The sequence below is a fragment of the Manacus candei genome, unplaced genomic scaffold (genome assembly GCF_025592945.1).
Source record: "Manacus candei isolate 608988 ecotype Guabito, Panama unplaced genomic scaffold, ASM2559294v1 h1tg000050l, whole genome shotgun sequence".
NCBI classification, from domain to species: Eukaryota; Metazoa; Chordata; class Aves; order Passeriformes; family Pipridae; genus Manacus; species Manacus candei.
The window spans coordinates 20,793,055-20,810,403 of NW_026138098.1; the positions used below are offsets into that span (position 1 = coordinate 20,793,055).

At 47.6% G+C, this 17,349-nt stretch overlaps 1 protein-coding gene across 4 annotated transcripts in view; it reads left to right on the plus strand.

The window, feature by feature from the left end:
* Positions 1-241: 241 nt before the first annotated feature.
* TLL2 (tolloid like 2) overlaps positions 242-17,349 on the plus strand; it is a 90,758-nt gene continuing 73,650 nt past the window's right edge. For 2 of the 4 annotated variants that reach the window (XM_051800086.1, XM_051800087.1), the window contains exon 1: positions 242-589. In XM_051800086.1, coding sequence (XP_051656046.1) covers positions 439-589 — 151 coding nt within the window. In that variant the 5' untranslated portion in view covers positions 242-438. Of the gene's footprint in view, positions 590-620; positions 1,259-17,349 lie in introns of those variants that run through there. The other 2 variants (XM_051800089.1, XM_051800088.1) reach the window with 2 other exon arrangements.

Here is a 17,349-nt window from a genome sequence, read left to right on the forward strand (position 1 = left end):
GGCTGCGATACTGTTTCTCCCGGCAGCGGGTCAGCTAATTCTCTTTAGCCGCCGCTGAAGCGCCGATTATTTTGAGGGAGAAATAACAACAACAGTAGTAATTAACTACAATACCGATATTCTCTAAATTTTTAATTTCTGCCGTAACCGTAACCGGAGCTCTCCCTCCCGAGTGCGGCGGGCGGGAGCGCCTTCCCCGCCCTCGGGGTCCGCAGCGCCCCGGGCCGGGCGGGGCCGCGGGGCCCGCCGGGGGCGGGGCAGAGGCGCGGGCGCGGCCGTGATTGGCCGCCCGCGCGTTGAGTGACAGCGGCGGCGCCCCCCGCGGCCCCGGTGGCGGCGCGGCCGCTCCCGCCGCGCAGTGCCCGCACCCCGGGCAGCCGCGCCGCCCGCCCGCCCCGCCCCGCTCCGCTCCGCTCCGCTCCGCAGCGCTCCGCCGACATGGGCCGCGGGGCCGCCCCGCTCCGCCGCCTGCTGCTGTCCCTGCTCATCCTACCTGCCGCGGGGACAGCCGGACCGGGAGCCTCCTTAACGCTGGGGGAGCCGGAGACGGCAGAAGAGCTGATGGAGTACCGCGATCCTTGCAAAGCCGGTAGGGAAGCGGGCTGGCTGCAACTCCGGGAGAAAGTTTGGAAGCACGGCGGTGGTGGACAGGTGTCCCTGCGGAGCGCTCCTCGGTGCCGCGGGGCCGCCCGGCCGGACTGTGCCCAGGCTCACCTGGCGGCGGCGGGAGCCCCCCGTCCCGGCCGGAGCCGCCTCGGCATCCCGGTGCCCTCCCGAACCCCGCGGACGCCCGGCGAGCTCCCCCGCCGCTCCCCGGCCCGCCGGTGCGGGAGCGTTCTCGTGTCCCAGCCTGCGCCCCGCTGTCCCCGTTGCCTGGGGGCTGCAGCCCCGGCTGGGAGGCTATGCCTGGCTTTTTTTTTTTAAATCACCCTCGACTCCCGCATCTCTTCGCTCCCCCACCTGTCCCCCTCCCTCCCGCGCGAGATCCCCCTCTGCAAAGCCAGGGAAATGTGCGGCCGTGCTTTGCATTTCGGGGTTGCCCCCGTACTCCCCCCCCCCCGCCGCCCCCATTGGCTTTTTCTGTGCATTTTTGCAGCCTGTTGGCAGCTGTTCCAACTTGTCCCGAGCTCTGTCCGGCCCGAAGTTGCGGTGCGTGCCCTGGAGCGGCGGGAGCGCGGCGGGGCTCTCCGGGGCTCCCCGGCGGCAGGGAGCTGGTGAGACCCGCCTCAGGCATAGCCCAGCCTCCCGGGGGATCCAGGTACTCTAGAGCTGCCTGCGAGTTGCCGCATCCTCTCCGGGAAGCCTCCAGCTGCTCCCTCCATCCCCTTGAAGTTTTTCGTTCCCCTGTTAAAAATGCACTCAGTTCTGTGCTCGTTGCAACCCTTTTTATCCATTTCATTTCTTCAAGAGCTGCCGTTGTCCCTAATGTTGAATTCCCTTAATTTAAAGGGAACGTGGACCCAGGTTTTCTCTCTGGAAAACTGAGAGGTACTCTTGTTGTGACTGTAATTCTTTTTGGTTCCAGCTATCAGAGAATGTCATGGTCTCATGAATTGCTTCTCTGCTGGGAAATTGGCAACTGATACCTCGATTGTCATGTTCCATTTACAAATAAGTTTGTGCACAGTCCTGTTTTCTTAGTATTGTAGGAGTTGAAAAAAAGCAGTTTCTTTTTGTGTGGTGTTCTTGGTCTTTTGGGTTAGGGTTTAGCCCCCCCAAATTTGCTTCTACCTGTTCCTTAGTGTCCCTTGGTGATAGCTTCCCTTGTTATCAGCTCTGTCCTGCCTGCTTTTGGGGGACTCGCAGCTGTATCTGCTCACATAGATGAGCTCTGTCAAGGTAATGTCTATCAGAGCCCCTCTGCCTGGTACAGCAAGTTTAACTGGCCTTGTATGTGGGCTGAGTGTGGTAGGTTTTCTTCCAAATTTCAGCTCAGTCCTCTCCACAGAATATTTTTTGTGCAAAACATTCCCTTGATCAGCAAGTCATCTGTCATTTGATATATGGTTTGGGCTGTACTGTATTTGTGTCTCCTTCTAAATGGTAATGAATTGACCTCTCTCTTTCCAGTGGAACTAGTTGTTGATGACACAGCTATGGTTTAGACTTAGAGAGCTACAGGTACAGTGCTTTGGCCTTCCTGTCTGAAAATGTTTCCTTGCTTTCTCCTCCCAGTTATAGCAGTGTCTCCAGTGTGCCTCACTTGCACTTGTGACTCTTGAGTGTTGCTGTCAGGTCAAATATGCGAAGGATGAGGAATGCTCTTTTAAGGACCACATAGAGAACATTTACTTTATTTGATTTCCCTACATCTGACAGGGAACCTGTGGCAGAAAAGGAAAAAAAAAATATTTTCCCAATCTTCCATCTACCTGCCTTTGCTGCAGGACCCTTTTTTTTTTTTCTTCTCCTGAAGTACCCCCCTCTCCCAAGCACTCTCCCTCTTGCTTCTGTATGCACACAGAGAAGACCCTGGACTGCCAATGACAGCCTCCCTTCATTGTACATCAACACCTCCTCTCATGGTGGGCAGAAAAACTTTGTGTGTTATTCCTGTTAATTCAGGCAGGATAAATGGCAGAAATGATCTTTATTTTCTGACTTCTCAGTGTTTGCTTCTCATGCTTTTCCAATGTCTTCTTTCCGATAGAAAGGAAGGAATGAACAACACCTGTGGAGGTCACACAGGTGGTTCCTTTTCTGGAACTCAGGACCAGGCTGGTGTTTCTGATGGTGTTGGCACACAGCTGTCTGTGGTGGGGGCTGCCAGGCAGCCTAGCCCAGCATTGCTTTGGCTTCCTTGTTGTCTGACCTGAGGCTCCAGCACTGTAGTTTGAGTCTGCCTTTCTCACCCAGTCTGTGTGCGTGCGGAGGTCACTGCTTTGCTGCAGCCTCTTGTACTGGTGAGCACTGGTGAGCACCGTTACCGGCTTTCTCAAGTTTCAGTCTTCTTTTCTGTGGAAGAAAGATACTGGTTCTTTCAGTCTGTCCTGACTGGCTGTGCTTCCAGGGTCTCTGATCCAGTTTCTCTCCATGTGGCTGCATCAACCTAAAGTGCAGAGCACTTAAGGACCAGGACACTCCTTACATGCCATGTACCTATCTCTGTGCACTGAATGGTTCCAGTTTTTAAAGTTAGCCCCAAGACAAACCAAACAAGACTTGTACCATGTGGACCTGTGTTAGACCCTGCTTTGCAGTCGCAGCCTTTTTTCCTCTTCCAGTCCTAGACCATTAGTGGAGCTAAGCAGGTGTTCACTGCTGCAAACACCATCTCAAAGGGTTAGTTCAACTAGGATTAATAAGTGAAGAGATCTGTTTCTGCAAGTGAGGCAAGGTGAAGACACTGTTGGAGTTGTCCCTCCAAGAGGACCTGTCAGGGCTGTTGTCTAATGTCTGTTTGTGAAGTCTGTCACACTCTGTTCCTGATGAGCTATAACTGTGACAATTCTTCTTAACTTTCTTGGGCCTGAGTTCTTTCAGTCGTGGGACAGTTCGGTATCTGGAGAGAGGGCAGTGGTTGGAGACCTACTGTGAAAAGCTCAGGTGTCCAGTATGTCTTGTAAGGGAGAGTTTTTGATGGTCTGTGGAAACAGAGCTGGAACTGCGAGAGTTGTGGTGATGTTTCCATCGCTGCTGTAGGCACAGGCTCCTGTGCATGGTCTTGTGGCTGCAGATTGAATGCAGGCTCTTAGCCCATTGTGAAGACAAAATGCTTACATGATTTCCAAAGCTGTTAAAACTACAGTGCTTTACATTTTTATTTTTTTTTTCCTGCGGGCTAATGGCTCTGACCCAGAGGCTGTGATGGATTTAGAACTGGCAGGTTATGACATGAAAGCTTGGCAGTTCCTCACCCCTGCAGCTCATGCCCTGACGTTGAGTGCAGACTGGCGATGGTTGATCTGCTAGACTGGGAGTGAAAAGCCTGGCACACGCTCCTCTCTGTTGCATTAGCAAAGGATGTAATAGTCTCCTGCAGCAAGGCAGGAGGGACAGCACAGGGCAGTAACCTAAATCACTGCAACCACTGAGGTACTGGTATCAACACATGCCCAGTTACCTGGGCTCAGCTGATGGGCCATCACTCCACTGCTGCTCAAGCTCTTAACTCCAGCCAACCAGGATTTTCTTTTCCTAATGTGGCTGCTTTCCTGCCTATTTATAGGGCAAAAAGAAAGGGTGAGATTCCTAAACAGCTGATCAAAGGGCATCTGAGACGGGGCTGCACTGTCAGGTTGAGTTGCCAGGGAAGGTGGCAGTGCTGACTCTGAGGTAGGTTTTGCTGAGTGTTGCAGCAGGTCACTGGAGCTTTTCAAAGGGAACGGTACAAAGGTTCTGCCCAGATCTGCTTTGTAATAGGTGGAAAAATGTCATAAGCCTGACATGTGCTTTGGATGGATCTGCTGCTTAGGGGATCCAATTAAGGACACTCTGCCCAGTGTGCAGGTCTGAGTGAGGCTGCATGACAGGCAGGCAGCAAGAGGAACTATGGATGCCTTCTAAACAAAACAAGCATGTCCTTCTGGGGCTCCTCAGGCAAACTGGAACCAAAGGAATTAAATAGGCTGTAATTTGTTCTGGTAGTTATTTTGGTGTGAGCTTATACAAACTTTAATTTGAGGTGAAGAGCAGAATCCCTGAGGTTCAAAGTAACCTCTGGGGATGATATCGTCCAAGTTATGTCAACAAGGGGAGTTGGGAGGTGTAAATAGGAAGGAGAGCTGGGCACTGAATAACTCGTCCTCTGGATGTATACAGGCTCGATGACCCCTTCCCTCCAGCTCAAACCTGCCATGAAGCTCTTTGCTACTTGCCAAATCAGCAGGGGTGGAGAAGAAATTGCAGTTTGGTCTCAGCATCTTGGTTCCTGGGTGCTTGGCTCCTACCATGGTACCTCCTGCCCTTTTTGAGCTGGAGGTGCAGTGTTGCTTTCCAAGACCTGACGTTTCCCTCAGTATCTCACCTTCCAGGGTCCATTGAGGGTGTTCTGTGTTGGAGTCCCATTTCTCTCTGCTCTGGGCAGTTTATTCTGGTGTGACATGTCCTGACTACAGGCTGACTGAGTCCGGACACAGGCCAACCCACATGTCTTGACTCCCAGGCCAAATGCAGTGTTTCTCTGTGCATGTCTTTGTGTTAGGAGACTGGCAGAGCTGCCTGCCCAGCCATATGCTCCTGAGGCACAGGCCAAAAGGGTCTTGGGCTCCTGCTGCTTGTGCGTGTCTCAAGAGCCCTTCAGGAGGGTTTGTGTTGCTGAGGAAAGCCAGACCAAGGAGGAGTTGCATATAGTTACAAATGAGCCTTGCAAGCAAGCTCAGCTTCTTTCCGTGAGACTTTGATCTCTTGATGGCTTTTGCTTGCAGTGCTCTGAGCGGGCAGAGCCTGACCTGGGGAGGCTACAAAACAGAGCAGGACTCTGGCAGGAAGATAGCACCTAGAAAGGGAGTTAGCCTCTAAGGATTTTGTGGAGTACTTAAGATGTGAGCTCAAAAGAGGAAGAACTGAGACAAGAGGTGTGAGGGGGCACCAACTGAGTAGCAGTCCCATATCTCCTGGTTTCTAGTTATTAGAGAAGCAGTTTGGCAATGATAGTACATCTTTTCCTGCAAGCCACTGCTCCTTCAAGTGTGGATACTGCTTGCCCAGTCACAAGGTGTTCCTGTGCATCCATGTTCCTGTTTGACCTGCTGATTTGATCCACCAGCTTCTAAATGCCCCATGCATTTAGAGGTCTCACACTGAGTCCTGTCCTGAGAGACGTAAACTGTGCTCCACTGATGTTCTTTTCCTCACAGCTCTTCCTCTGCACAGGCACAGTGGCTTTTGTTCTGGAGATAGCACATTTTCACTGGGGCTTGGTGCAGACATTTCTATGGGCAGCTGAGGAATTTGCTATTAGGAACTGAAAGCCTTGAGGGGGTAATCAAATGAGAAAGAGGAGAGAGGATCTGTAAAGTCAGGGTCGTTTGAATATTGCTTGGGTTTTGAGTGGGATGCAGATGCTGCTTTCCCTGTTGGAAGCACAAATCCATAATGTTAACAGGGCAACTTGAAAGCTCTTTACAGGCTGTGCCCACTCGCCTCTTGACAAGGGCCTTCCTGCAATCTCTCAAATGGTCCTGTTTGGTTTAGCAATGTTGGGAGCACCGGCAGAGCATGTGCCAACCTGCTCTTTGCTTAGGAATCATAGAAGCCTGTGGAGAAATCTCATTTGCATCTTACAGATTTTCTATAAAGCTTTGAAGCCTCTGGGCTGACATGGAAAGCAGGAGTGCAGCTGTGGTTAAGATACAAATGCCTCTGGTGTGGGGTCTGAGTTGTAGATGGTGGTGGGAGCTACAGACTTACCCAAGGCCACTCACTCTGGTGGTGGCAGTGCTGGGAGCTGACTCCTGGTCTCCTGACAGTAGAAGGCATGTGGCCTTCCAGAAAAGAAAGTTTTCTCTCTTTGCTACCAATGCTTACAGGAGTGCTTTGAAAGAAGAGTCTGGGACATGACTCAGTCTGTGGATTCCTTGTTTACTGAGCTGGTACAAACTTTTATAGAGGAAGGAGAAAGGTGTCACTGGCAATCATTCTCCTTACATTTTTTTCCTAGTACATTGCAGGAAGGGTTAAATACTCGAGGAGGAAGCTGAGTGAGCCTTTTTGGGTGGTCTGGGAAAGAACGAGAGACCAGACTGTTCAGTCTTTAATTTACCTGCTTTGGGGAGGTGACAGCAGTTACGGAACAGAAAACAGGTGGGTGAAAACTATTGGAGTCACACTTCAATGATGCAGCTGTTTGCCACTGGAGAGATATTTTGCAGTAAGGTAGTGCTGCAGCAGAAGCTTCCTCCTCAAAGGGAAGGTTTAAGGTGACTTTTACTATAATTCTAGCCAAGCATAAGCTAATGGCTGTGGCTTAAAGAAATAATAGCCACAGGCCCTTTTATTGCACCTGAGATTCCCAAGCAGAGAAGCCACTGGCCTGGGGAATTTGAGAGCAAAACCTTATAATCACTGGGACTTGAGATCTGAGTCTGAAGTCCTTCCAGTATTTATACGTCTTCTTGGGATCTGACTAAATCATGGTCGATTTTTGACACTTTTTGGGATGTATTGGATCTGCTTTATGTAATCCTCAGTGTTATACCTCACTTTGGGATTTAACAGTGGACAGAACAAGGGATGGGCAAATTTAGGACAGGGGACTTTTACTGTTTTGTTTAGTTTCCTTAAAAAAGAGTGGTAGGATGGGGACAGGGTTCTTGGAGTTGTCATGGATACTTCTCCAGAGCTTTTATTGAACTTTGTAGTCTGGGTGCAGTTCACAGGTGTCTGCCCTTGACCATAGCCTGCACAGGTTGGATCAATGAAGGTGGCTTATGTGGCTTATTCTTCAGCTGTTCTGTGGCATAAGATTAGTAAGTCACAGAGTCCCAGACAAAGTCACTTAGAAACTGTGCTGTAAGTCTTCCAGGACTCAAATGTCCACAAAGCCGAGGATTTTGGTTGGAGGCACTTTCTACTTGTGTAATTACATTATACCTTTGCAGTTGTGCTTGGAGCTTTTGTTGTCTTCCTGCCCTAACCTCCTGTGTAGTGTGCCTATACCTTGCTGGATGACTAACACAAGAAATAGGTACATTTTACTGGTAAGCAACCTCTTTCCTCCTGCTAAAACTGTGCCTGTGGGTGTCTCCCAGGTGAGTGGCTGCTGCCCCAGACTGGGGAAGAGCTGTGTGACTATAGATAACTATTGCAACGTGTTCGGGCTCACACATCAGTTGTTGGGAAATTGCCGGTGACATGTGCCTCATACACTGATACATTTTAGCCTGCTTTCTCTAATACTTTATTTTCCTTCTTTTTTTCCCTGTGGCCTTTGCTGCAGAGACCTTTGTGCTCTCTACCTGCTTCCCTCTGTGTTTCCTACCAATCTATTTCAGATGTTCCCCCATCTCCCTTTTGCTGGATCCCTCTCCAGACCCTGCCTGGAGGATTGCTCAGACCCTCCTCTGCTTTCTGCCTCAGGTGTTCTGCAGTGCTTTCTCCTCAGGCTGTGGGGTGCTCCACCTCCTCTCCTACCCCAGCAGTAACTCCCAGAGGTCAGTAGGTTCTTCTGTCCTTGCTCGCTCAGCAGCAGCCCTGTTGTGAATCTACCTGCTGTGCTTTATCAGCCAGTTCTGTGCAACACACAGTTTGCTGTAATAGATGGGCTGCTGTGCCCACCTCCCCTTCCCTTTGAGGAACAGGAGGGGAATGGTAGGGCTGGCTTATGTGACTCAGAGTCCAGAGCTGTCTGTGCTGAGGAGGTGATGCTGGGACTGGGGGGACACTGACCTGGCAGGGCAGTATGGTGTTTTGGAGACGGGCAACCTTGGAAGGAAAGAGGTACCTCTGACACTGAACAACCTGGTTTTCCTGCATCATGAGTATTGCAGCTATTAATCTGCAACAAAACTGCTTTCAACCAGCGCTGTTTTCAGTACTGAGAAGAGACAGATGATTGAGCAGAAAGTGGCTGTTGTTTTGATTCAGCTATTAGGTCTTCTGGATTTGGTTTTGTTTTTTTTTTCTTCTTTGTTGTAGCTGAGCTTCCAGAAATGCTCATCTCCAAGGGCACCTGTACTTTGATGTTCAGACCCACTCTAGCACTTCCTGAACAGGAAGGTTCCCTGCCAATAGAAACTGCTTAAATGTGCAAGGAAGCCCTTGACTAAAGAACTTGCAATGATTGGTTGTTCTTTCTTGGCCAGTTTGTGTCAGCCTGGCTTGCAGTGGAGAGAAATCTCTAACTGCATGATGAGAAGGAAGCCCACAGGAAATACAAGGCATTGGTAAATCTTGGTTTCTCAAGCCTCTGGTTTGAGTGGTACAAATTGTCAGAGACCCACAGCTGCTGCTGGTCCATGAATCAGGTCAGCTTTAGATCCAAATGGAAATTTGCATCCTCTCAAGTCATTTTGTGTTCATGTAAATGTCAGCACTCAAGCAAAAAGCATCTGTGTAACTTCTCCATCCACAAACCCCAAAGCTGTTCACTGATCAAACCGTACCACAGTGTTAAAAGACAGAAGTTCAAGTCTGCTGAGTGCTTTCTCTTTTTGTGTTGAAAGCTGGTATTGGAGTACAGTTGAGTCCCTCAGTCTCTTAATTAGAAGAAGCTGGTTGATACAGTACTGGGTGCTGAGAACTACCTTTCTCCACTTTTCCTGTCATAGCTGTGGGTGTTCCCAGTCTCACACTCTTCATCAGCGTGACTCTGAACTTAAATAGCATTGCCTGCAAATAGCATTGCCTAGTCAGCAGTGCTTTCAGTTGCTCAGAACTTTGGCAAAATTGGCTGGGTTTTTTTTGGCATTTTGCATGCTGAATTTCAGGTGAGAATTTCAGAGAGCTGACTTTGAAGGAGAGAGATGTAATTACAAACTGTGCCCTGCTTCCCACTTACAGTGGCTGTACCTGGCAGAAGGGCTTGTCCCTGCTCCAGAGGCAGACATTTGCTGTGGAAGTGGAGGTCTGTCCACACTGCTGTGTATGTTGGCAGGATGCTGTGTGATGAAGGTGTTGGTTCAGTAAGGCATTGTTTTTGCTTTGAAATTCCTCAGATATAAAAATCCTTAAACTCACTAGGCTTGCAAATTCAAAACACGCTCTTATAGAAATGCCAGCATTAGATCTGCTTTGGAGCTTGTGATATAGTTCCTTGGGCAAATGATCTGACATGGAACTCTGACTCAAACCGCTACCCTATGCAATGAGTCTACCCTAAGACTACATCAAATATGAATAACAAAGGGGATTTCTGGCTGTATTATCCATGACTTTGTCACAGAAATTGGGTAGCAAACAAGGCAACCTCTGCAAGAGAAGCTTGTACAGCTGCATGGCAGAGGTGTTTGAGCTGTGCTGGAGTCAAGAGGCCTCAGACTGAGAAACATCCATTGGTAAATTGGACTGAGAAACATCCATTGGTAAATGATTCTTGCAGGCAGTGGGGGAACTTAATATAGTGACCTATGAGGTCAGTGGCCTTGAAAAAAGGATGGAAGTCTTGCACCTGTATTTCCTTCACTGACTACCTTGGACCTAAGTAGATCTATTCCTTGGGTCGCTTATTGTCAGTAGCTCAAACTAGGAGTGGGCCAGGGGAGTGATAAAGCAGCAAGAGCCTGTGCTTCCTTTATGGGGCCTGTCAGTAGGGCTCCAGTCAGAAGAAACTGCAGTTCAAAGCTGTATGCATCTGGCTTTGGATGTGTTGGATGCTCCAGAGGTCTAGTTCAGCCTTCTGTGATCATCAGAGCTTGTACCCTGCCAGATGCTTCTTTGTTCGTTTGTCTGCCTGTGTGTTCCCAACTAAGTTAAGGCACAGCTCTTTATAGGAGTGAGTTTTGAGAAGTTTTGGCCACTGAGCCCAGAGCTTTCTGAGTTATTTGCACATTGTGATTTCTGGTGCAGTCTGGTTTTTGTGTTTCTATTGCAGTTACTCACTTTAGAGACACACAGACTATTTTGTTTCATCCGTACTGGTACTGCTGACCTGGGCAAGCAGAGATGCTCTGGCTCTTGGGGCTGACCCTTTAAGGGTGTAGGGGTGGCCTACCGGTCTGGTTTTGCCCTGGAAGAGAAGCCTGTTATTTGCTGTGCTGTTGATGTTGGAAGTGTGTTTTGCTCAGTGAGGCTCTGAGCTGCAGCTGGCCCCTGTATCAAGCTGCTGATGTGTCGTGCAGTTGACCGCTGCCTGGATTTAATCTCTAACCTTTGATTGTTCTTGAAAGCATGTTCTAGGGATTGCATTCCCACCCACACTGCTCCTGTGACCCCTTCCATTTCCTGGGTGTCTAAGTACAGAACAGAAAAGATTCATTAACCTGGTAAGTAACCTCTTTTTATGGGGGAAGTGATTTTCCGTCACGCTCTGTTAGATCCTATTGATTTCTGTTTTTCCCCTTGTTGGCCTCTTCTACCATATATTCTCCTCTTTGTCATGCTTCAGTAGGAAGGTGATATGTGATATTCTGGTTGTTTTTTTGGTCCTTTTTTTCTTTTTTTACTGTTTCCTGGGCAAAGAGCTGGTCTCCTAAGGCCATTGCTCAAGTGCCCAAGTCGCTGCCCTTTCTTGGAAAGCTTTGTTGTCAAGGCAAACTGCTGGTTGGTAATAGGATGTTGACATGAGGAGTAAAACCTCCTAGCTGCCCTCTTTTGTTTTGATGCTGAAAAGAGCATTTTCTCTCTTTTGCTCTCTTTGCCCATTGTACAATCCCTCATCTCCTGGCAGAGGTGTGACGTATTTGCCATGGGGTTTGCAAGCATGCATGAAATGGAGAGCCTCAAACCATCATGTGTGCCTGCTCTTTCTGTCCTCCTGGGTTGTGGCAGTGGCTGGATCCTCCTGCTTTTGTGGTGAAATAGAAGGACCTGCCAGGTTTGGGTTGTTCCACTGGCTTGTCATCATGGAGGTACATTGCAGCAAGTGTGAGGGGGAAGAGGCATGTCCTTGGAGCTGAGTGGGAGAGCATGGGGTTGGCCCCTGTTTCAGCATTCAGTGCAAAATTCTCACAGGGAATGGGGAAAGTGTTTGCTTCCCAACCAGTTCCCCTCCTACTGTGCACATTTGTGTGTTTCTCCCACTGGACAGCCATCTCTGTGCTAATGCAACCATGCAGAGATAAAATATTAGAAACCTAAATGCTAAATACATGCAGTCTCAGCAAGATACCTTATTTTTGAGAAGGTTATTGCTGTTTACTAATGTATTTGATTATTAGAGAGAGCCTTTCTATGATTCAAGGCAGATATTTCACTAGTTGGAGAAATAGTTTTTCTTCCAAAGTACACTTTCACCTGTTGTATTATTTTCCCAACTTGCATGTTTTTTACTAAACCCCTTTTCTGTATGTATAAATGTTCTTTGCTAATCCTGTGTTGAACTATTGCAATTGAATCATCAAAGGCTTAAAATCTAAGGGAGCACTGTTGTTTCTCTCAGACTTTTCTATTGTTACAAGAAGGTGTATTCTGAAGCAACAGCTGGCCTTTGCACTGCCTGTCCTAGTGGTGATCAGGTTCAGCTGATCAGAATGATGAGCTCTGCCCAAAGGAGAAACAGAGGTGGTTGTGGCAAGGGTTGTCATCTAGACTGTTCTAAAGGAAGATGCATGAAGAGCAGATCTGATTTATTTACAAATCCTAGGCTGCACTTTCCATAAAACAGACAATTAAACCCCAAGGGGCCTGTGAAGGGGTATGAGCTCTGTTTGCAGACCAAGCAGACTGATCCACAGTGGTGCAGAGTGGAGAGCTGTACTCCCAGCTCTCAGCAAGACAGGCTCTTTGGTGCCAGGCTGTTTGAAGGCTTGCTTTGATGGTTCACTACATTATGTGAGAGAAGAGGGAAAAGCTAATGGGAAGGTTTTATAGGAAAAGAAAGTGGATACTTTGATGAGTTGGATACACTATAAAAATCCTGAAGACCTTGCTGGTTCATAGTCTTTGCTTTTAGTTGTGAGCAAATGTGAGGAAAAAAACACAACAAGCTCAAATGCAAGGTTAAAATGCATTTGATCGAGCATTTCAAGTTATTTTCCTCTTATTGCTTTCAAGGCTTTGAACTTTGAGTTTATATGTGGTGGTTGTGGTGGGTTTTTTGTGGGTTTTGTTTTGTTGGTTTTGTTTGGGTGTTTAGTTTCTTGTTTGTTTGTTGTGGTTTTGGGGGGTTTTTTTGTTTGTTTTTAAAGTTTCCTCATGTCCTTCATTAACCCCAGAGACTCCTGACATACCTTGAACAGGGGAATGGAAATCTGTACATATTAATGCAAGTTGGAGTAGAGATGTTGGAAGGTCTCATAGCAGAACTGGGAAGGCTGGTGATGTGCCACCAGAAGGTGGCACCATCAAAGGAGCAACTGGATGCAGGGCTGGCTAGGGGGACTGGGGGCTCTTTGAAAGTATGCTTTGGAATGGCATTTGCTGTCTGGTGTGAATGCAGGGCTGGATCTTAGCAACCTCTCCCTGCAGGACTGTTTTCAGAATGCCAAAGTGTCCTTCCAGTTAATGTGATTGTGTTCAGGGGCATGCAGGTCTTCCACTTCTTACAAGGGAAGTACATCTCCTCTGCTCCGTGATGCTGCTGTGTGATACTGTCAGCTGCTGCTTCCTTTAGGGCTGGCATGAGGATGCCATTGTCCTCTGGAGAGAGAAACCCTGGAATGAACCATGTCCTGAAAGGGCTGGAGGTGAAGGATGGGGTTATGTTGCAGATGGTGCCTCTCCTCCCCTCGTTTTGCTGGTGTTGAGGCAGAGAGGATGATGAATACACAAGAAGTTCTGTGCATCCTGGAGCTCTTGTTACTCATTATCAAAAACTGCAGCTAACTCCGTTACACTGTCACAAGCCAGTCCTGGCGTTGTCTCCATCCCCCTGCCTTGCCCAGATTCTGCTAACATGCATGAATACAGAGTCCTGAAATTCAGGTTCATGGTTCCAAAGTTCATGGTCTTGAGAATAAACAAAAAACTATTGTGGTGGCTGAGAGCTGTGTACCCCATTAACCCAGAATCATGAATATTTATCGTTCTGGATTACAAAAGAACATAGAGACTATATTGTATTTCCTATAACTTTATTTCCATGGCATCTTTTCTTGGTGGATCACTTTAATGTAAGCTTTGCTTATTTAGTTGCACACTTTAAGCTGATTAACTTTTTACTAATAAAATGTGTTTTGCCTCCCTTTGTCCCAGCCACTGTTTGTTTGTACCTACACTCCTGTGACAAAGGGGTCGCAGAGAACTGCTTTAAGCTCCGGGTAAATCCCACTGCTGGAGGCTTTGGCCAAGCCGAATGTGTCTGGGCTGATTTCAGCCATGCATTTTCTCTCTCCCCCTCTTGCTGCTTGGAAGTTGGACCCTCAAGGCGAGGTCTTCTGAACACCTTTCCACTTTTGAAACCATTTGTGGTGCTCTGCAGTTGGCAGGTTCTTCTCTGAGCTGGGCCAAAATAAAACTGTAAGTGGGGGGAATTTGAGTTTTCCAACCATGAGGACTGGTCTGTGGCTCTGCATCTTCAGTAGTTTCCCAGATGGTAACTACATTATTTTTCCCTGCTTATAAAACTTACCCTGTCATTCAGTATTCAACATAGTGCATGTTTTACTGTGACATCTCTCTAAGAAAAGTATCATCCCAGAGAGTTGGTTACATCCTGCCTTTTTATTTAAGTCCCTTTATAAAAATTATCTTTTTCCACCAAAGGCAGTTCAGACCAGAATTTTAACGTTAGTTGGGAGCCAAAAGGTAAGGATAAGCACTCAGAAAATACTTGCTAAAGGCCTTTTATAAATCTATTCTTTTGTATCTGGAGCTTTGCTAAAGCTAAAATGATCCCTTAGAAATATACTGTTAATACTTAAGAATGACTGATCTGCCTCGAAACAAACTCAATAACTTATATCCATTGGGTAGCAGTAAATGCCTAAGGAGATGTAGAAAAGCAGGGTAAAATGGAGTGGTACATCCAAAAAGTCTCACTGACTGCAGTAGACTCCACAATCCCCAGTCCAGAGATGGCTCATTGTCTTTAGTGATCTTGGTTAGCTTTGTCTTCCATCTGCTTGCTTTTTGAACCTGTGTAAGCTTTTAGCATCTGTAGCCTACCGGGATGAGAAGTGCCAGAGCTTAACTGCAGCATCCCTTTGCTCTTTCCTTATTCACTTGTGAGTCAGTGCATGTGGTGTCTCAGAGGTTTCCTTAGTGTTGCCTACCCATTTCCACTCTTGTTTCTTTTTATACCAAAGCTTCCCACGTGTTGTCTTTTGTCTTGGGGAGATTCAGAGGACCTCAGCTGTTTTTAATAGCAGAAAATGCTCATCCTTTACTATTGCAGGAAAATCTTTCTTTAAGAACTCTGAGATCACACTGGCTGTGGAAAAGGAGGGTAAAGACTGGGTGCAGTAGCAGGCAGCCATGCTCCATGCCTTGTAGCAATTGCTTAGAAATTGTAGAAATCTTCCCTGCAGCAGATCATATGACCTTATAACTGGCTTTCAGCTGGTTTGGAATTCTTCTTAGGAGATGGGGGTGGCTCAGGAAGAGCAGCTTTAAAGAGCAATTGATAGGAGCACTTCCTAGCTCATGAAAGTTCACAACCTGTCCTCATTCGGATGGCACCTGGCAAGCATGCAGTGGCAGAGCACCTCCTTCAGCTACCTGGTACTCAGTATTCTCTGCTAACGGCAGAAGCATGTGTGTTTAGTGTAGTGCATTGGTTTTTTCTCTTCAGGGGAATGTTTTGGGTTTTATTTATTGTTCCAAATTCATGAAGTTCCTTGGGTTTTCTTCCTCAAAGTTCCCCAATGGCTGCTTGCCTTCTGTTTAGGACTAGTGGAGCAGATGAAGTTTCAAATGAGTCATGACTGATTTTCAGCATCTAGTGTGTGGATGTAAAAGGGTGTACTAGCAACAAGCCCAGAGAAATATGTTGATGTGTTCCCCCTTTCCCTTGCTCTCTGACCCATTGTACCATCACCTGTCACAGAACTTGTAACCTTTCCTGTGTAGTCTGACCTGGTGAGAAGAGAAAACCAAGCTTAGCATGTGAAGGCATCACCAGTCATGAAAATAATGATTCCCCATCTGATGACACCCAGTTCCCGTGTGACAGCTATGCCATGTCCTGCAGCAGGAACACCTTTGATGTGAAAGGACACTGTGAACCATACTTACCCTGCCTAACCAGCATGTTAGTTGCTTTGTTTGAGGAATGTGTATATTGGAAACTGAGTTATGTTTTCTGGACTACCTTAAATACTACTTTTCTAAACATCCTCAGACTTCTAGACCCTGGTAATACCCCTTTTTACCAGTGGATTTGACTATTTTCAGCTGGTCAGTGTCTGGTGGTGAGGGAGCTCTGTCCTCTCTTGCAGGTGCATGAAGAGTCAATGAAGGTTTGCTCCCCACTGTACTGCAGGTCTGTGCAAAATCTGGAGGGGAATCAGAAGAGTACAGCTTGAAGACCTCCATGTTAGACCATGCTGTTTTATGGTGGTTTTTAATCTTGTGCAAGGTGTGTACCATGCAGGGGAGCACTGGCATTTGATGGGTGTCAATGAGGCTGCAGAGGGATAACTGACAGGAGGGGGAGCAGATCTGCTGCTGCTGGCTTGTTATGATAGCTGAATAGGTGGAAATGCTTTTTTAATGGGGCAACCCTTCTGGAAAATGTCTGCATTTTGCTTTCCACTGATCCAGAGCTGGCTCTGAGCAGGTGAACCAGAGGCAAATCTCTTTGCTCATCCTTTCTGCTAATGGTGGGAGGGAAAGGGGTTTGCTATTGTTCCCTCAGGCTCCCCTGCTGAGCTAATCCCCTGTCCATGGCATCTTCTGGAGGAGCAGGAGAGATTGAAAACCAGCAGCCACTGAAGCAAAGGCCTGAGCAATGAGTCCTCTTTCTAACCCAGCACAAGCGTCCTGCAGTGAACGAACCACTTTCTATTTTCATGCCTTCCTTTTTTCCAGCGGGGCTGGTGACCCTGGCTCCTGCTAATGCCCTGAGTTGCTCATGGTAAGGCCTGGCCGAAGGCTGTGGAAAAGGAACTAGTTTCTAGTTTGCAGTTCTTTGGGCTGGAGTTTTCTCTGACACTGGTCTGCCATTGGTGGTTGCGGAGTGTTTTTAGAGCCTGAGCCAAAAAAGGGCTTCACTGTCTCAGAGCAAGGCTAACACAGGGAGACCTTACTGGCACTGTTAAATCCTGGCAACTGCCTTAAAGCAGCTCTGTCCCCTCTTTTTTTGCTCCCTGCTTTTGTCAAACTGCAATCTCCCCCTTCAAAGGCAGGCACGCTCCTGACACAAGACTGTTTGCTATCCAGAGGGCATAAACAGCTTGTCAGAGGAAGAAGCTGTCTTCATTCCCTGTGTAAAGACTTTTTATTACGGCCAAGAAATGTCAAAATTGAGGTTTACTTTTATACCTTCAATCCAACCCTGCTTACGTGTTGTGATAGTCGATAATTACATTATTGTGTGACACTGCTTCAGGAGTAGATCCAGCAGAGTGGCAGGGACTGATGATGACAGGGATCTTTTCTCTTGTCTTGCAGAGCCAGGGAGGTGCACACTGAGCAAGTGTGAAAAAAACTCCTTGTTACCTTTGTGCTTTTCTGGGTGTTTGACACATGGATCACTTGCAAAAGTGCCAAGTACTTGCTGCTGCAAAGTGGGGAGCAGAGCTCTGACACAGACCAGACTAATGCACAGGGTGCAGCTGAGGTGTTTCAGAGAGGGATGGCCAGCAGCAGCATTTATGGTGTATATTTATATATTTACAGAGTTAATATTTATAATGTAATTTCATGAATGTT